General features: G+C 41.5%; 1 protein-coding gene across 5 annotated transcripts in view; it reads right to left on the minus strand.

Annotated features, from left to right (window-relative positions):
- Positions 1 to 21,379, minus strand: part of arhgap5 (Rho GTPase activating protein 5) — a 79,631-nt gene that overhangs the window by 42,524 nt on the left and 15,728 nt on the right. For all 5 annotated transcript variants that reach the window (XM_008398617.3, XM_008398618.3, XM_081603525.1 and 2 more), the window contains 2 exons: positions 4,752 to 8,672; positions 2,342 to 2,495 (listed from right to left, as the gene is read on the minus strand). In XM_008398617.3, the coding sequence (XP_008396839.1) occupies positions 2,342 to 2,495; positions 4,752 to 8,462 (3,865 nt within the window). In that variant the 5' untranslated portion in view covers positions 8,463 to 8,672. The remainder of the gene's footprint in view (positions 1 to 2,341; positions 2,496 to 4,751; positions 8,673 to 21,379) is intronic.

Below are 21,379 nucleotides of genomic sequence, written 5' to 3' on the forward strand. Positions count from 1 at the left end.
GTCCGTGATCTCTGTGGATTACATTGTATAATGTTAACGCACAAGTAATGGGGGTTCATGGCTGCGTGTTTAGAGCAGAACTCTGGATTATGCAACCTGTGTTGCCACAGTATGTTGGCTCATCTAGGGAAGCGCCAGAATCCCGTGGGCCCTTCTCCTCTTCACAGAGCCACGAATGAAGAGGAAGTCAGGTGGAAAAAAAATCTACTTCCCACATCTTTTACACAGCCTCTCAGTAAAAAGAGAGGATAATCAGTTCAGTTCAGTTTTTATTCATATCCCAAAGGGAAATTGGTTTGTAGCAAGCATCAGAAATGCAAAAAGCAGAAAACCACAAAAGACATCAAATAACAACTATGCATATTAGGAGAAATAACTAATGCCATGACCAGAACTAAAACACTGTTTCATGGATTAAGATATGCAAATGTAGCAATTTATAAGAGATGGAGTACTTCAACATCAGTTACATCTTAAAGCTGCAGTACGTAACATTTACAAAAAATATGTGCTAATGGGGCAGAGAAACAACTTAATGCTCCAGGAAAACCGTTGATAGAGCAGCCACAACGGGCTCTGCTTTTGGGAAGAAGTAACGGAGCAGAGAGCAAGGGAGAGAGGATGAGCGGCACATACATGAGGTTGACTGACAGCGCCAAGACCCCTCTTCTGGCTCTGATTAGTTGTTTCCAACCGAGCAGTGTATTTGTGCAGATGACACCAGGTTCATAGGGAAAAGGAGATTGAATTTTTGTTACATGTTCTCTGTCTCAAATTATACTGTCAAAACATAGTATAGTTTTGACAAATTTGGTGAAATATTCAAAATCACAGTACTGATTCCAGCTTGCTAATGTTATTTGTGTTATCCAAAAACTACACCAAATTCAAATTCTGATTAAAAAACAAAGCACGCCACATGATAACAGGTGAAACAGTGCATTCAGAAGAACATTAACATTACTGCTGAAACGCCCCTTGAAAACTGAAAATGATACAAATCCTACTGAACCTTACCCATTCTAAATATAATTACAAACCCAGTCTTGAAAAGACTTGTGAGCATTTTATCTTCTTAAAACAACATATTTGGTGTATTTAGAACACCGACTTAATGTTCTGTATTAGTGCTGAGAAAGCTTGCTTTGCCTATTTATAAAACTTCTTACTAATGTTAAATTTAGTAAGAAGTTAAAGAGTCAGGATATGGCCAGTCCAGACCACTGTGACAGGCAAAAAAGTAACTTTGAAAAGATTTAGCAAGGAACACTTTTACTTCTAAGAGTTCATAAAAGCATTAAATGTGAAAGACTACGGGGCCACATTAATATGCATAATACATCAAACTGCTAAAACATGAATGAATGAATGATTTAAATATTCATTTCTGTGGTCAGAAGGAAAAGTAACACCAGATCAGTTTAGAGATGAGGATTTCAGACATAATTTGGTCTATTTACGACAAAAAAAAATAAAGTGTCAACACAATCAATATCCCAGAGACAATAAACTTGCTTACATATCTAGTTTTCTCTTCTAACAATAATATAGTTAGAGGAGATGGTAGTGACAGTGTCTGCAATCAGCAGGGCGAACTCGCCTTGGCTGCTGGTGTATGATAGCCTGGCCCCAGGGCAGCCGTAGCTACTATCCAGTGGCTTGCCACCATCAGCATGTGAGTGAGTGTGTGAATGGGTGAACGGGTGAATAACTATAGTGAGAAGCGCTTTGGGGTCCTCTGGACTTCATAAAGCACTATACAAGTACAAGCCATTTTACCATGAAAAGTCTAAAAACACTGACCGTTAACTCAATTACCTTTTACACTGACCTTCCTCTGTGTATCGTCTATACTAGAACATTAGCATAGGGTGTAATCAGAGCTTCTTGCTTCACTCGAGAAGCTGGTTATATTAGTTTGTGTCTGTTTCATTTCTAAAAAAAAAACAAAAAAAACCCCATAAATGATTCAACAACCACAAGTCCCTCCAGCGTGAATGAGGAAAACATATTCCCTCATTCACTGTTTCTTCATTCCTTCAGGAAAACACCTCTTCTCTGTAAAAGTCTGTCTTGCCATCTATTTGTTAGCTTCTTTAATCCAAGTCATATTGAGCAAAATTGATTCAAAAGTGCTTATCTGAGGAATTTTCCTTTTGGTATTATTTAATAAAGTGCCAAATAATCAATCGCGAAAAAAGTCAACATTGTTTAAACCCATATCAATGGGTTTCTAAAAGTAGAAAGAAGTCAACATTTAAAAAGATGCATTTTTGAAAGAAATCCCCTCTGTAGATAAAAAAAAAAAAACTGACCGAAGATGAGAAAATGAGTGACTGACCTGTGCGTTCTATGTATTCAACACATTTCTCAATGAAGAGTGGGATGGGATGCTCTGAAGTCACCACATTCTGCAGGCGAACGCCAAAGTAGTTGCTGTCCCAGGTTCTCCGAGTGGGCGGGTAAAGTGGCTTTGGGGGCTTGGTCGATTTGGGCTACAAGTAAAAGAGAGATGAGAATTTTCAGAAGCTTCTGGAAGGTAATTGGGTGAATAGGAATCAAGAAATACTAAACAATAAAGAAAGTAGTAACAACAAAACAGGTCAGTAAGGGACATTAAGACGAGAATGAGCGACAGAACAAATACATTTAGTGGGAAGAGGGTCAAATTAAAGGAAGTTGAAAAAGTAAACCGTTAAACAGATGCAGAGATAATGTTGAAAGTTTAATAGCAGAAGCAGAAGAATCTTAAAAAGACCGGGTAGCAGCATAACAGCAAAAAAATATGTTATTATTAAAGCTACATAAATTTTGAACATTTTGTGAGTATTTGTACAAGACATTGTGTACGATAGTATATATTGTTTAGCAGTATTAACAGATATGAGATAGGAGGAGCAATGGAGGAAGACAGGAGATGTCAGGAGAATTCATGTTGATGTGATGACAGCTGGGAGGAGTTCAGTCAGGAGAGTCACAAGGTGCTGAGCTGGAAAAAAGAATGCAGACTGGAATCTTTCCAGATTAGCACGATTTGAAAGCATACTTAATTTTTCAGGAAAAATTCAATTTTTGCTTTGCATTACTTTCATAAATAATTGTGCAGTGCAGCCGGTTTTGTACATTTAGGATTTAATTTGAATCATTTTCAGATGAGAACAGAACAAGACTAAATTCCTTTTTATCATGCTGGTAACTTAGATTTCTCCACATTCTTCTGCTCTTCTGTAATTGGTCAGGACAGTCAATAAACACTGTCCATTAGAGTTGTTCTTCATTCTCATCTGTTGATCTAATAGCATCATAGTTTTAACAATGCTCAGCATTCATGGCTGTCATGTGGCACCAGAAGGCATTTCCCTGCTGATTTTCACACTGACTTGGCCCATAAATCTTCATCTTGGATTTGTCCATCAGGAAAAACAAAAACGTCAGGTGTATGAACATGCTTTAGCATGAATACACCACTGTATAGTTTACCTAAATTAGGAAGTATGTTTTCTAATTTTAAACCATGCATTTACCAATAAAACACTACATGTCATTTATCCATACATCCATTATCTTACAAATTTATCCCTAGTCAGGTCATGAGGGGGCTCCACAGTGGTGCAGCAAGAAGGTCCTGGGTTCGATTCCTGACCTGGGGTCTTTCTGCATGGAGTTTGCATGTTCTCCCTGTGCATGCGTTGGTTCTCTCTGGGTACTCCAGCTTCCTCCCACAGTCCAAAAACATGACTCTTAGGTTAATTGGTCTCTCTAAATTCTCCTTAGGTGTGAGTGTGTGTGTGCATGGTTGTGTGTCCTGTCTGTCTCTGTGTTGCCCTGTGATGGACTGGCGACCTGTCCAGGGTGTACCTCTCGCCTGTTGACTTCTGGAGATAGGCACTAGTACCCTTCCGACTCCACTAGGGAGTAGGGACAAGGGTGTAAGAAAATGGACGGACGGACGGATGGGTCCTGCACTTCCCTTCTGTTGGTCACTTCAGGAGGAACAGAGATGGTCTTAAATCAACCTCTAGTTCCAGAGCAGGTCACAGAGTGAGGAACATGTCTTCTTGACAAAGAGGCACAAACAGCAGAATCACTCAAAGTGCTCAGGCTGGCCATTCTCCCACAAATTTAAAAGGAACTGTTCACCTGCCCAGTAGTATTGATCCCCTATTGGCCCCAGGGTGCCGTTTCCTGACCCTCCAGTGGTGCTGTCCAGGTTCAGAGGAAACCAGGTGTACTCTGTCCCAGATCCCGGTGTCTCTGTTGCACTTAGTTTCAACAGTTTGATGGATACATGGGAGCATATTCCTGGTAGAGCAGGTACCTGAGTTTTTCATCCAGAGTCTTAATGGTGATGGAGGTATCTTTTAACAAGATTACTGTAGTGTAGGCCATCAACAAGTTGTACAAGCACAAGGTTGCATACCTTGTGACTCGCAGTAGCTATTAAATGAAAATACTATAACATGCACTACAACCCAAAGAATACCGCAATTTATGCAATGAGACATAAATCGAGACATGCAATGAGGTTTGCTTCAATGCCTTTGTGTACTCTTTGAGTAAATTTGCTTATGGACATCTAGCTCAATAAGGTGACTAACCTTTTGTTTGTTGGGACTAGTTTTGTTCCCCCATTTTGATACAATAAGCACTGACCTGTCTGTTTTAAGTTTTGTTCATTTGTTATAAAACCAATAAAAACTTAGATGGAAAAAAAAAGATTGTGTCAGTGTTGAATAATAGAAAAGACTCACCTTTTTCTGGTCCTTCAGGGTCTTTGATGTCTTCTTCTTCTTCATCTTCTTATCATCTTCAGGGTCTGAGGTGATTGCAGGATTATCTATACCAATCTTCCATGGGTCAGCTGGGGAGAGAAGAGGGTCTTCCTCACTGCCTCTATGGGCTCTTCCCTTTTTCTTTTTCTGTGTAGCAGGGCAAAACTCTTCACCATCACTATCAGAATGAAATCGTCTTTGATAGGCCTTTGTTTTGCTGAAGAGAATCTTAGAACGATGCTTGTACTTAGACGGTCGCCTCATGGCTTGAGACTTTCGATCAAATCCGTTCTCCTCATCTCCTCCTGAATGGAGGAATGGAGGTGTAATTTTCACCAGACGGCTGTGCGCGTCTTCAGGTACAACATAGATGTTGTCGCTGTGGAAACCTCTGGATCTAACCAGGGTGTCAACAGGCTCTGCATAGTTGTCTGAAGCTTCCACATCTTCAGTGTGTGTGACTGGGCCACGAGGCATCCTGCGATTGCTTCGCATGCCTGCCTCAATGGTTTTAAGCAGGTTGGGGTCGAGTTTCTTCACATTAGGCTTAGGGAGCACAGGTTTAGGTCGGACTGGTGGGGGCACTTTGTGGTTGCGATCGTGGTCTCCGGCAGGTGTGCTGTGAACAGGGTACTCATTTCCCTCTAGGTCAATCCTGTACTTTGCCCGCTCACTGGGTGTGGGCAGAAGTTGGACATCATCACCAATTGGACTGTAAGGTGGGGGGGCCTCATTATCGTCATCTGATTCAGGATAATAGGTGGTGTAAGCTGGCAAATGACTATGAGGTGATGTGGGGAAAACATCTTCACTGGTGGTACAGTCGCGAGTGGAGCTGTCAAGCAAGAAGGCCTTCTCAATGTTTGGCTTTTTTTCTAGCACTTCGTTGAAGAAGGGTGTAAAAACCTCTGTCTGCCGGTGATACTGTGACAGGGAATAGAGTGCTGTGAACTTAGCAGCTATCTCTGTGGCAATGTGCTCCCCTTCAGTCATGAGCTCCTTTATGGCATCACTCTCGAAGAAGTCCGCCTGACTGTCTGTTATCGCCACCATCTGGACGGGGATCACATCTTGAACTTCGGCCAAGAATGCCCGCAGGGTTGCCATTGATGCCTTGCGCTTGGCAGAGTAGACGAGAATATAGCCATGCACAAGTTCATCCTTCCGGACACCAATAGCTGAGTGGTAAGAGAGTATAGTGACTTGGATCCTTTTCCGGTTGTCCCCAATAATCTTATCGAGTATGAGTGTATTGCTCTGGCCTTGCTGTCCTGCACTACAGCAATGTGAATCTAAGAAAGGTGAGAGGATGAGGTCAACACTAAAAGGGTCCCAACACATAGCACACATGACTATTCTAAGATCTGTCTCAGCCATGTCTTTAATACATGGTAAGGGTGCCAAGACATCCAAGTTATGCTTAAGGCCTTCCAGCACTGCCCTGAGCCCCTGCTTAATTTGGAATTCTGTAAATTTCCTTGGAAAAGCTACTGAGGGAATGTCAACAAAGGTACACTGCAACTTGTTTGCAAGCTGCTGGCCTTGGTGCCTTAGAATAGGTATGTTTTTGCAAACATTGTCTCTCTGACTTGAAAGAATGAGAATAAAAGGGAGTGGCTGAGCAAACTGATCTCGTCTATTCTGTGCTATCTCTGCTCTGATCCTACCTATGCAATCACCAATACAGTTGAGAGACTCAATAGAGTTAAACACACAAAAGCAGCCATGAGGTTTGAAAGTGGCAACCCATGTGTGACTGAATAGCAGAGTGGAATTTACATCCACAGGAAGAAGCTCTAGTTCGTAAATTTTACCATCAAGCGTGTACTCATCATCTGTGGATTGAGCTCGGATCTCATTTGCTAGTTCCTGTGAGAGTCCATCTTTTCCAAGAAGGCAGAGGTTAATCTTATCAATGTTGGCACTGGTATAGTAGAGATTTGAGCGACCGTGGTCAAGCTGTACCAGCCTGTTGGCCAAAACCTGCTCTACTTTCAGATCTACACAGTTCTGTCCACTTAAGCACGTCTCCTTAGTGGGATGGTAGACAAACCCAATGTGTTTAAGGAGTAGTGACTCTCTATCTGGGGCAAGTTTCTGCAGTGCTCTGTACCTGGGCTCCTCATTTAGTACACTGTGAATTTCTGTCATCTTGTCACAACTGGGAGTTGCATTAAGATCCAAGTCATAAAACAGCTCAGCGTGCTCAAACAGCATTTCCTGAAAATCCTCTTTGGCCTTTTCAACTATTTCCTGCTGGTGCCTACAGTAAACATCCTTTCTGTCAGATTCAGTGATGTACTTGTAGGCCTCATCTTCCATGACAAAGCACATGACCTCCTCCCAGGGTTGTCCTGGACTGATGAAATGAACTCTTTCCAGAGTCTTCTTGAACCTATCTTTCATCTCCACCCTTCTTTTCTCAGATAGCAAGTGCTGGACATGGGAATAGTAAATTCTCTCTCCATCAGGAGTATTAAGGAGGTCGAAGGGTATTCTGCGATCACTATTATCAATGTGATCTGACTCATCCCATGGTGTATGATCCAGTACCACAAACCAACACTGGAAATCTTGCCGGTTTCGGATTATAGTCTGTGCCTCAGGCCATGACAGGTGTTCAACTTCCTCCAGACTACAGAAAATATTGTTAAGGGTTTTTGGAAGTGTTACCAAGTACTCTTCCCGCCGGCGTTTGATGTGCTCCTGTTTCAGTTGTGCAATGTACTTTGTGAACATGGAGCGAGCTTTTCGAGATCCCTCTAGGGTGATAAACTCATCGTAGTCTGGCTGTCCCTTCAAGTTATTTATGACCGTTTTCCAAGTAATATGATAGTCCCTCACTGTTTGCACCATGAGCTTCTCAAATCTTTCTGTTACGGAGGCAGCAAGCTGTCGATGGACTTTATAGGCATCCTGGTATGGTGTAGTTTTAGGCTTTCCTCTTGTTTTATCAATCTGCTGGATAAGGGTATTGAAGCAGTGCTCTACGTTGACGTTGAAACGTGCTGATGTCTCAATTAACATCAAATTCTTTTTGCTGGCCACAAAGGTCTGCAGATCCCTCAAATGCTGGTCCATATACTCATCACACTTTGAGGCAGCAACAACAATAGGTTTCTTTGACTTAACGATTTGTGAGTAGAGGCTGTTAATGAATTTCATTTGGTCATCAAATTTCCTATTACAACCCTTACTAACATCAACACAAAGCACAAAGCCATCAATGTTCAGTTTCCCATCAGGCATCTGCCTCTGGTCGAAGTCCTGCTCCAAGCCCAGCTGGTCAGTGCAGATGTACATAAGCTTCTCTGCTGACTGGAGCTTAGTTGCTGCAGCTCGTTTGGTATAGGGCTGTAGATTTGTACTTCGATGTGGAAGAAATGTTTGGTCATCAATGAACTCAGTTTGTTCAATGACTTGGATTTTACAGTCCAAACCCTCCTCCCCCCGAATGTTCACCTCCCCCCAATATAGGAAGTGGTCATTGTTGACAACACGTCCGCCAAAGTCTATTGTACTGAGCACTGAGGTGTGCTCAGAGTAGTAATTGTCTGCATCTGGGCGCACATATCGATTGCACAGGCAGGACTTGCCCACTCCACAGTTGCCCTTTTCTTTTTCAGTCCCAGAGAGGCCAACCACACTAATGGAAAATGTCAGGGAACGTGCATCCTTATTCTTGGCCATTATATACGCCCACTCATTGCTAACTTGGTTACTATTAGGAAAAGTAGATCACGTTTTCATTCCAGTTCAATTGCTCAGTGGGTCAGGGCTCTGGACGTTTTCATTTTCCCTGGGTTTTACTCAATCTTTTCCTTCAAATTTCTTTCACTCCTTGTAGAGACTTTTCCGTAAGCTGGGTTAAAGCAGCCAATGCCTTCTTTTATCACCTTCCTGAAAGATATGAAATTTGAAAACAATCAATTAAAAACAGGCAAAAATAAATAAATAAAACATACAAATAAAACACTTAGACATGTTTTTCCATCCATCTGATTACATCTGTTGGAAACATGAACATTTGAACTTAAAAACTAAAGAAAGTTGTCAAACATCTTTACTTGGATCCAAAAGTCTTCTAAATTATAAGTTTTAAAGGAAAATTTTTGCTTTTTAAAATTAAATTAATTTGTAAAAAGACCTCCTGAGTGGTAACATCAATCATTAAAAGAACACTGAGTGCTGAGTGCAACTAATTTGTGCTGAGACAAGATAGAAATGGAATGCAGTCTGGGCTTTTAACTGCCACTGACCTAGAAATGATTGGCTTTTCTGTGAGAATGAAAGATAAATCCATTCTGATTTGTTATTATAAAATAACTAGTAAATGTTATAAGTAGCCCTGGCATATACTTTTGAAAACAATCTGTGTCTTCTTCATTGTCACTCAATATTGGAACTCTAAATGTCTGATCAGTAGAATGGAGGACCACTACAGTCTACTCAGTGAGACAACCAACAAATTCTGACACTACTAACAACTAAACAGATTATCTTACCTAAAAGTCTTGCCTAAAAGTCTCCCTGCACTAGTTGGTATATTAAAAACCCTAGTGGTGATTCAAGACAGTGGCTGGTTAATGTGGGTGGGAGGCAATGCCACATCTAAAATCTTATACATAGTTCCCACAAGTCTGAACCAGAAGTGATCTGCGTCATCTTAGCAGGCCAGCACAGTACAATGAATAGCAGACCCATGGCTTCGAGACCAATAGAAAGAAAATATGTGGATACTCTTGACCAATGTATGAGAGAATGATACATGAACAAAATCGCTGCTGTTGGGACTGACCCATGCGAGATGGAGAAGGAAAATATGTCAGACGACGTGTACAAGCTGCTTCCAGTCTCATACTATAAGCATGAAGAGAAGTACACCATGGGATGCTAAAATCCATGACTGCATACAACCCATATTTAAACGAATTTATTAAAGTACACACAAAGTGCTTATGGTAAATGGACTGAATTTATATAGCAATCATTTTTGACCACTCAAAGCGCTTTAAACTGGAATCACATTCACCCATTTGCACTCACAAATGCTCACACATTTATACGAGCTGTGTATCAGCTCGGTAGGCAATTTGGGGTTAAGTGCCTTGCCCAGGGGCACATCGACACATGGCAGGAGGAAGCTGGAATCGAACCTACATCTTCCGATCGCAAGACGACCACTCTACCCACAGAGCCACAGTCGCTTATGTGAATAACAAGGTAAAAGTAAAAGTAGTGGTGCGTCGATTTGAGCGTCAATAAAAGCTTCAAGTTTGATGCATGTCCACTTTGAATGCAGATGCTTGATATTTTGCTCCACATCTAGCGCTCCGCGTGTTTGGTTTACATTCAAAGTCTATGTGGAGGCCCATTGAGGACGTGTCAGATGCGTCAGATCTAGCTGTTGTTTTCCGTTAGACACGCTGGACAGGCTCAACACCTCAAAACCTTAAAACACTCCAAACGGTTCAAATCTCGCCACGCTAGATGCTTCAAACGCGTTGCAACAGCCCTCAAAGCGCCTCCACATAAACTTTGAATGTAAACCAGACGCGCCTGACACTCAAAACGCTTTTGGTGTGAACGCACCATTAGTAGTAACATACATGTAGGCTACATGTCCGTATTAGCTTGCAGATAAAAGCTACATTAGCTAAGCTAATTGTGATCATAGGTGGAAGTAAGAGCGCTGCCCACCCCAAATAATCATCAGTCCGGAACACAGTGCGCTACATAATAAAACATAATTTAACAAAGCTTTGAGTCAGATAAACTTTCGTCAAGGAATTTTAATAATGGAGGTACTCAAATCATTCGAGGAATCATTTCAGCCCTGACTGTATCTGGTTTTACTATAAAGCTTTACCTTAAGAGTAATGCTATGTGCCTCAGTGAGAATATCTGTGAAAGTAAATGTCAAATGAATATAAAGGGTGAGACTTGTGCCAAATCTGTAAGGAATAGCAGCTCTTTAGAAGCTTTCTGCATGAAGTGAAGACTTATGCAGTTAAGTACAAAAAAGTGAACTTAAACTAACTGAGTGCTCATTTTGCATTAAAAGGATCCAGGACTAGTTGAACATGTTGGCCTAAATGTGTTGCAATTTTCCTATAACCTAAAAATTGCTGTTTGATATGCCAAAACTCATAATTACTTTAAAAAATGTTTGATATATTTTTCACCCATTGAGGTCACCATCTTTTCCCCGATGGATTGATTCTACAATGGATGGAGTCAACAAAATAAACACAGAAAGGCTAACTTTACCTGAGTAGCTATTTATCATATCACATTTGATTGTTTTAATTTTAGATAATGCCACACTGAGTCACTAATGGCTGTAATAAAAAAAAATCTAAATCAAAATTCAGGCGAATTTGGATAATTTCCCACAAACGAAAGGAGAGCGCAGTGCGAGAGCCGGAGTGGACCACAATGAATGACCTAATCTGGACCCTGGACATTTCTGAACAACGCTTTGTTCTGTATCAGCAGAACCCTGGTTCTGCTGATACAAATGGTATAGGGGGGAAAAGTGATGACAATTCTAGGGGTCCTGACCAACAGGGGGCCCTCCACAATTTAATTATTTATTTATTTTGTTCACAGAAATAAATAAAAAAATCAGGGCCCTGTCAATTACAAAATTAATCATATTTTATTTTCAAAGATTGTTTTTAGCAGTAAAAATATAATGTTTCCACTCCCAGATAAAAAAAAAACACACACATCCATATTTGCCCTGAACCCCCTATATGCGTTAAATGGTTTGTTCCTGCTTGGAGCACTTGAGAGTGACGCTGTTAGCAGCAGTCAGTGGAAGATACGAACAATTGTGGCAGTTACTATGCTGCTAAGAAAAGTTATAAAATCAGGTTTTCAAATAGAGAGAGGGAGAGAGAGAGAGAAAAAGGCAAGAGTGTTAATTTATAACCCAGTTTTTCTCCAAGAGATGTGAGTAGACTGTGTGAGATTACAGTCCTGCTCACCATTATTAGCACCTGTGAAGTTTAAGTACATATAATGGAATATTTACTGTAGGAAATTCATCAAGTGAAACAACATTTTACTGTTGATAGCATGTGTTTGATGCAAAACAGCAAATGATAAAAAACATTTAAAAAGATAAACATTATGAAAACAAAGAAAAACATCATTTTCACCATGCCAATGGTATTGGCACCCTTTGCTGCAAATCAGTATGAAAACCCAATTTGGCTCACCTGTTGTAAATCACACATAAAGATCACTTGTGATGGACTGCCTCCACACATGTGACATGAATTAACCAATGAATGGTCATGTTGGTGCTTTAAAAGCCACCTGTTAGTTAATCTCCACATATGACAATGGTAAAGACAAAGGAGCTGTCTGAGGACATCAGAAATGCTATTATTTGCAAGCACAAGACCTCCAAAGGGTATAAAGCCATCTCCAAAGACCTTGGTATCCCTGTTTCAGCGGTGCGTAATGTTAAGAAGTTTTCCAGGCATGGAACGATCAAGAACCTCCCTAGACGTGGGGGGAAGAGAAAAATTGATGACAGAAGTCTTTTGACGGTTGGTGCGAATGGTGGAAAAACCACCACGTCTATCACCTAAAGACCAACCTGGAGCCGTCTGGTGTGATTGTTTCAACAAGTAGCACACGCTGCACACTAAACAAAGTGGGGCTTTATGGGCGGAAGCCAAGGAAGACTTCATTGCTGAAGAAAAGACATAAAAAAGAACGCTTGATCTTTGCAAAAGAGAATTTAGACAAACCTCAAGCCTTCTGGGATAACGTTTTATGGACGGATGAAACAAAAGTGAAACTTTTTGGTAATTCACACAAACAATATGCTTACAGACAGCGCAATGAAGCCTTTAATAAAAAGAACACAATACCAACAGTCAAGCATGGTGGAGGATCCATAATGCTGTGGGGCTGCTTTGCAGTATCTGGTACTGGAGGCCTTGACCGTATCACAGGCATCATGAAATGATGCCTGTGATACGGTATCAGAGTAAATGATGTGATGTGATGCCTTTGGGTCAAATCATTAATCAGCACAACATCTCCTTCCACTGCTATGCCGACTACATACAACTTTACATTAGAACTGGAGCTTCATCATCACCATTTTCACTCACTGCCTTCACCACCTGCCTGGAAGAGATAAGGACGTGGATGAATCAGAACTTTCTTCAGTTAAACTGCTCCAAAACTGAGGCCATGTTGATCGGAACACCTCACCAGGTTCAATCTTCAACTTTGACGACTGTTTTCTTTTCTGGACAAGACATCCCCCTTTCCACCACAGTTACAAATCTTGGAGTTAGAGTGGATTCCCATCTTACATTTGAATCAGAACTTTCTTCAGTTAAACTGCTCCAAAACTGAGGCCATGTTGATCGGAAATCATATTAAGCATCTATTTAAAACCTGTTTCTTTCATCTTTGTAATATCTCCAAAATTCGTCCATCTCTCTCTTTCTCTGATGCCGACTCTCGTCCATGCCTTTGTCTCCTCCAGGCTCGACTACTGCAACTCTCTGTTCATTGGAATCCATAAAAAACATCTTCAGAAGCTTCAATACATTCAAAACAGCGCAGCCAGGATTCTATTGAGAGCCCGTAAATCTACCCATATTACACCTATTCTCCATGATCTTCACTGGCTTCCTGTCACCTACAGAATTCAGTACAAAATCGTTCTCATCACCTATCAGTGTTTAAACGGAACCTCACCAGATTATCTGAAGGACCTTCTCATTCCACATTCATCCACCAATCTCTACGATCACAAGACTGCAACTTCCTCCACCTTCCTCAATCCAGATTAAGGACCATGGGAGATCGGGCATTCGCTGTTGCTGCCCCTCGTCTCTGGAACTCTCTCCCTGATTATTTGAGAGCTCTGCAACCACTGGTTGACTTCAAAAGAGGCTTAAAGACTTTTCTATTTAAGCAAGCCTACTCTGCCTCCACATGATTTTTATGATGTTGATTTTATCTACGATTTTAGTTGCACTGTGTAGCACTTTTGAGATTTTTTCTAATGAAAAGTGCAGTACAAATTACATTTATTATTATTATTATTAAATCAGAAGATTATCAAGCAATTCAAGAGCGAAATGTCTTGCCCAGTGTAAGGAAACTTGGTTTGTGGCAAAGATCCTGGGTCCTCCAGTAAGACAACGACCCAAAGCACACCTCCAAAAACATGCAGGCATGGTTGAAAGGGAAAACATGGACTGTTTTAAAATGGCCAGCAATGAGTCTTGATCTGAATCCAATTGAAAATCTTTGGGTGGAGCTGAAATCTGCCATTGGAGAAAGGAACTGTGCAAATGTACGAGAGCTTGAGCATAATGCAAAAGAAGTGTGGGAGATAATAAAAAACAGCCTCCTGTCTGGACTGCAGCCAGTCCACACAGTTTTAAATTACAGATATCTGTTACCACGTCCCTCCTGACCTGTTCTCTCCTAAGATTTTTTTTTTTCACTTTTTATTTTAAAACTGTCATTATGTTGTGACAGTATGGTATGAGAGGTAATCTGTGAAAAATCTATTTCCTCTGCCTTCTCCCAGTGCTAGAAACAACCAGTGGCAGGAGAGTTTTAGTGCTGTCAATCACAATCTCATGTGGCGCTGCTCATCCTTCATCCCCCTTCATCCCCCAGCACTGCACAAATGCAGTGCTGCAGCTAGCATAGCACAGAGCTGTGCAGATTCAAACTGTGAATGCTCAGTTTAGTTAGCATAGCATAGCTACCAATGACGGCAGATAAACGGTTTCTTGTAATGATAAGTTGTTTCTCCACCATTAGCACATTTAGCAGCGAGTGAATGAGGATAATTGACAGCGTTAAGAGCGTCATACTAGTTCTGATTGGTTGTTTTGGTCAGAACGGTGCATTACTTTAACCAGTAAGTAATTCAGGAAGGAGATGGAGGAGATTGATCTTTTCACAGATTATCTGTCTAACAACAAACTGCTATGACATCATGACAGCTTTAACAAATATGAAGAAAACATATTTTTTATTAAAGTTATGTACTGCAGCTTGAATAAAATGCAACTACATAGCATTTTTAGAAGTCTGGATTGCTTTATGTGTAGTTGCACGTTGCTTTTGACTGTTGCTCATGCGGAGAGACATTTCAGTAATAGCAAAAATGTAAGCAGCCTACTTGCATACTGGATGTGGACTGTTGGATGTTAAATTCATGAGCAGTAAATATTGTGCTAATTATCAGTGTTGAACCAAAGAAAGAAAGGCAGATGAAGCCTTTAAAATTGTGATGCTTTTTATGGGTCAAATAGACTCAAAAAAATGTAACAGCAGCTGCACGAGGGGCCCAAACAACTTTTTTGTCATGGGGCCAAGATTCCTGGTGGCACCCCTGAGCAGAACTAACAAAGGCTCTAACAGGTGATCGCTACCATAACAATCTAAAAATAAATGCCGTACTGTCGCTGAAACAGGCAGAGCCGGACGCTCTTTGAGATGCTAACAGGAGCTATACTGCCTACGGTACTGACTAGTGATGGCCAAATGAAGCCTCGTGAAGCAATGAACCTTTCCAGCCCTTTGCTTTGCAAAAAGGTTCATTACTCGATGCTTCATTCATGACTCACTAGTGACACCTGCTGGTGAAACTAACAGCTTTGTCACAAATTAGTAAATGCAATGTTGTCACAAAGTTATCAAACTTATATTTAGTAACAGGAGAATCAATGAAACCATATTTAATTGTCATATGTTTTAATAATTAAAATGATTTGTAGCCAATCTAATCCTGGTTTATGTTGAACGTCAGTGGTTGTGTTGGGTTTTCTTTTATGTCAGATTTGACAATAAAGACATTTGATGTTTTAGTGTCTTGGGAGTGCAGTGCCTGTTGGGGCGTTCACTTTTTCTTGGATTTATAATAGGCTCTTATCCCTTATATTTGGCTAGATGTTGAATTTTAGTTCTGCAACACCATTAAATCTGTTTCTGCTGTGAAAGACTGATATATCTTTGCTAATCAAACTACAAATAATAGTGAAACTTTGCAGAAGGTGAGAAATTGGGAGGTGGAGGGTTAATTATTGTTATCTAAGAAGAATTTTATTGTGAGGATAATCTCAAAGTCCCAGATGTCAGAGATTTTCCTCTTACTGGCTTCATTTCAGACAATGAAGTTTACTTGTGTAGCACATTTCAGCAACAATGCAGTTCAAAGAGATTTACATCATAAAATCACAAAAATATAAAGTCATAAAAAAAACAATCTATAATTGAGAAAAGCAGTAACAAACATTACATTTTGATGAGTGCCATCATCAATACACATCAAATATGTTGGTCAATGTTCATTTTATTTTGGCCACTGAAGACAAATATTCTCCTCTGATGCGAGACCAAACGGACAACAACCCATGATGCAGCGCGGCTCATCGCGCTTTTATCTTGAAAACCGACACGCAAAATGAAGCAGTCACGTGACCCATGCAAGGTGAGGCCTCGTTTGTTGCCAGTCACGTGGTTTTCAGCAAGATGACACAAGCCTCGAAGCGGGGTTTCATCGGACACGCCCCCTTTTTACTCGGTACAAGCCTCGAAGCCTGGATTCAGATGGTCCATCACTGGTACTGACATCACCAATCCGACCGGACCCATGGAGGTCTGTTGTCGGTGGTAAAGTCCAGTGTCGCTGTTTCCATCACCACACCAGACTCTATACAGCAGAGTTGATGCCGAACCGGAGACAGATGCTGGGAGAAATGTCAGACGAGCTATTGGTACTGGAAATGATATTGGAGCTAGAATACCGGTACTGAATGTGAAACCACTACAACACCGAACGAAGTATTGATACGGCAAAAACCAGACACAGAGCTATAGAAGTTTTTAACAGATAACACAGTTCGACCAGAGGTAAGTGTCATTCATTGTTTCATTTACAAAACTGAAAACAGAAGCAGCTCCTACGGCCAACTCTGTCCTCTTCCTCTGTTTGGTCCTCCTCCTCCTCATAACCTCGTTATTTCTAGCAGAGGAAAGAGTGATTTTCTCTGTAGATGTCCCCTTTTGTCTGTTTGTCGCAGTGACCTGATGATGGTGCAGGAGAGCACTAGTTTTAGTCAAAAGAAGCTTGTTTTTGGACGTGCAGTGTGTGGGCTGCTTAAATTTTCGCATGATGCTGTGGGACCTTCACAACCTCCGAGTAATTTAATCGACTATGTCAATGGTTTTAGACATCGTTTGTATGTGGGGGTGGAAATGGCTATGGGAAAGTTGACCTCTTCTCAGGAGAAAATGAAAAGCATCTATGAACGTCATGTGTGCTTTTGGAGCTCTAGTGGGTACTCCATTTTTATGGGGGTAGGGGGTGACAATCCCCTCCAGTCCAGTAGAGGCCTCTATTTTTCCTCTTTTCAGGAACACACCGGGCTGATGATTAAAGCTGATGTCCAGCCAGTCACCGACCTGCTTGCTTGACCTCCGGATCAGACCGGAATGGGCAGCAGCATTGGTTCACGCTCCTCTCAGATTGGCTGTGTAGTCCTCCGAGAGCTATATGTTTTTTGCATGAATAAATTGTTTGTGCAGATTTGCTTGCCTCCCATTTTTGTCATCGGCTTTGTGCTGGGCATGGCACAGAAAACTGGTGTAAATATTTAAAATTCTTCAATAAAGAGACAAAGAGAGTTAAAGGACAAATTAAGTTTTTAAAAGACTGTTTCATTTGAGGAAATTTTATCTGATGGAATATGCAAAAAAAAAAAAAGAATTCGGCTGAACGATATAGTGCATTATTGTATATTGAGGTTCGGCAACTTTTTAAAAAGTAGCTAAGCAATTACATTCCCAATTACTTTTGAAAATAAGTAATTACCTTACCTTCTTGCGGAATTAATTAGTAAGCAATTACTATTTCCAAGAGTCCTGATCAACACTGGCCTCTACCCAACATCAGTATAGCCAACTACCTCTATGTGGCATAGAGCAGTACTTCTCAAATAATGGGGTGCGCCCCACCAGGGGGACATGGTGAGGTGTCAGGGAGGGGGTGAGAAGCAAGACTTTATAATTGTCTTTATTCATGCTTAACTGATAAACAAGCCTCCGGTCATTAGGTGGCAGCAGTGTTCAAACTAGTGAACAGACTGCCTGTTCAAGCCAGTAGAAAAGCTGAAGTTACAAGTGCGGCTGAAGTTGGTTTCCAATTGCAGCTTTCAATTTGGGAAATGGGTAAAGGGGTGATTCCACCAAAGTTTTCAATACCTTCAGCATCTTTTCTAGTATAGTTACACTACAACATCTAGACCAGGGGTGGGCAACTCCAGGCCTGGAGGGCAGGTCTCCTGCAACTTTTAGATGTGTCTCTACTTCAACACACCTGAAGTAGAGCTAATGACCTCAAATAATGAGGTCGTTAGCAGGACTCTGGAGAACCTGACTGCACTTAGGAGGTGATTCAGCTGTTGGATTCAAGTGTGTTGGACCAGGGAGACGTCTAAGAGCTGCAGGACACCGGACCTCCAGGACCAGGATTGCCCACCCCTGATCTAGACTCTGCAAGCCTGAACTAGATTATTCTGCTCTAATAGCAGAATATTTAAAACCAAGTTTGTGATTTGTGAAACTTCAATAAAGGGCAATTTCAGCCTGTTTTTGCATCTAGACTGTTATGTGCTTGGGCACAATATGATTTATGTTTATTTATTTATGTTTATGGAGACATTAGTGATCTTTTGTTAATACGATAGGGCTTGCGTAATGTTTTGTTTTGTATTAATTAGTTATGTTAATTAGGGGCGCTGTTGGCCCGCCTATGTATAGGTGGGCTGATGGCATCGTGGGTCTCCGCCTTCCCTCTCGCTCGTTTGTTTGTCTCAGACCCCGGAACGATGCTGGCCGGTCTGGCCGCTGCGGGCCACAGCCGTTTAGGGTATTGTTGTTAATTTTTGTTCTTTTTTCGATTTTGGCCTGGTGTGACCGGTTGTCCTGTTTTCGATTCTTTTTTTTAAAGTAGATTCTTTTCTTTTCCTAGTCCGGTATCCGCAGAGGCTTCGACGGCCCTGTATAGGGTTGGCCCTCTGCGGTACCGTTTTGTTTCTTTTTGACCGGCTCACCAGGTCCACCTTTTCGTTGCTACTTTTGAGTTTCTTTTATCTTTATAGGACACGGGATTTGAGGGTTGTTTTTTTTTCTTAACCCTTGTCTTCTCCACAGGAGATAAAAGACCCAGGAGGAAGAAAGAAATTATAAATAAAATCTTGTTTAACCCTCATTTTTGTTTGTCTCGTGTCCCTAAATATGTTGAGTCCCTGGGGGACGTAACATATTTATGGGGGCTCGTCAAAACATGTTTTTTTTAGTTCATTTAACATATTTATGTCTTACTTTTTGTGAGATTTATTTGTGTTAAATTGAAGTTCTTGTGTTTTCTAGAGTTGTTCTATATTTTGCGAGGTATCCTGGGGGGGTTTTTTTGTTGTGTGTGCAGTTTTTGCGCAGCCGGCGCGCGTTGCGGTGATTGATTGGAAGATTTGGCTCTGGCGTTCTGGTTTGTTGTTGCTTGGTGTGTGCTTGACAGTTTGTGTGGCGTGATTCCAGGGTTTGAACATGGAGTTCGACCTAGATGAGTTTGTTGAGAAGCCCACATTAGATGTCTTTAGTAAGTGCACAAAGGATCAGTTGCTGTTGATAGCCGAACGTTTCCAAGTTAACGTAAATAAACGTGCAAAACGGGGAACGGTTGAGGCTGAATTGTTGGAAGCACTGGTCCATTTGGGGATTTTTCCTGCTGCAGTTTTGCCAAAGAGTCCTGATGAATCACCGACGAAAACTTCACTTCCAGATGACCCGGTTCGTTTAAAGGAGCTTGAGGTTGAATTAGGGCGGCTTGCCTTGAGGGAGAAGGAGCTGTTTTTGGAACAACGCAGACTAGAATTACAAGCGGAACTTCGTTTGAAGGAACTCGAGCTCGGTGCTGAGTCTTCAAAAAATCAATCTACTGACTTTGATGTGAGTAAAAATGTTCGCTTAGTTCCTCCATTTAATGAGCGAGATGTGGATAAATATTTCACGTTATTTGAGAGGGTGGCTCTTGCACTTAAATGGCCTAAAGAAGTTTGGTCTTTGTTGTTGCAATGTGTACTGTGTGGCAAAGCGCAGGAGGCGTATGCGTCTCTTTCTGTGACTGATAGTCTTGATTTCGAGAAAGTTAAGAGTGCTATTCTAAGGGCGTACGAATTAGTACCTGAAGCTTATCGTCAGAAATTTCGTAGACTGAAGAAACATTACAATCAGACTTATGCGGATTTTGTGAGGGATAAAGAAATTCTCTTTGATCGCTGGTGCGCTGCTAAGAGGGTAGCCGACTTTGCACAACTTAAGCAGCTTATCTTGTTAGAAGATTTTAAAAATAACTTGCCTGAGAAGGTTACCACCTATTTGAACGAAAAACAAGTTTCGAATGTGTCAGCAGCTGCGGTGCTCGTTGATGAGTACGTGTTGACGCATAAAGGGAATTTTGAGCGCTCACCTGTCTTTTCTAAACCGGACAAATTCGGAAGTAATGGAAAGGAGGGTGAAAAATCAGTTTCACTTGAGTCAGGCGTATCTGCTGCGCTTGGCGGTGTTGACAGTAAGTCAGGTTCTGGACTGGATGTGAAATCTGGTGTGGCGTGCTTTTATTGTAAGAAAAAAGGGCATATAGTGGCAAATTGTCCGATTTTGGAGAAAAAAAACGCTAAACCAGTTGCTCTTGTTCAAACTAGGAATCAAGTTACTCGGTCATTTTCGACACCGCCTTGTGAATATGCTGACTTTAAACCTTTCGTTATGGACGGGGTTGTTTCTTTGTCACTGACTGGTCAGGAAGTCCCGATTAAAATTTTGCGAGACACGGCTGCTTCTCAGTCGTTTATTTTAGAAGGGATTTTGCCTTTAAGTAGTGACACTGCGGTTGGTTTTGAAGTGCCGGTGCGTGGGTTTGGCATGCGGGACATTGGTGTTCCTCTACACAAGGTCAGGGTCCAGTCTGAGCTGTGGTCTGGTGACGCTGTGGTTGGGGTGCGTCCTAGTTTTCCCATAGCGGGCGTCTCTATGATCATGGGCAACGACTTGGCTGGGGGTCGGGTGTTGGTTACTCCTGATGTGACTCCTGTTCCGGTGTTGCGTACTAGTCCCGATGAGCTTGCTCGTGCTTTTCCGGAGGTGTTTACATCTTGCGCGGTTACGCGTGCGGCGTTTAAGCGTCATCATGCGGACAAGGATGATGACTTTGATTTGAGCGATAGTTTTTTGTTCAGCACTGAAGCCGAACATGTCCCACTTAATGGAAATGTAACAGAGGAAAAATTGGATACAACTACACTGTCATTGTCTAGGCAGCAGTTGATGGAGCTCCAGAGAGCTGATAAAAGTTTGGCACCGTTGTTTAGCGATGCACTGCCTGATCACTCGGACTCTGTTTCTACTGGCTATTTTTTGGATGCAGGTCTTCTAATGCGTAAATGGACGCCTTTAGATGTTTCTCCTGTCGAGGAGTGGAGTGTGGTGAAACAGATTGTTCTTCCAACTCCATATCGTTCGGAAGTTTTGCGATTAGCGCATGACAA

This window comes from Poecilia reticulata, chromosome 22 (assembly GCF_904066995.2).
Source record: "Poecilia reticulata chromosome 22, P_reticulata-male-v2, whole genome shotgun sequence".
Lineage (NCBI taxonomy): Eukaryota > Metazoa > Chordata > Actinopteri > Cyprinodontiformes > Poeciliidae > Poecilia > Poecilia reticulata.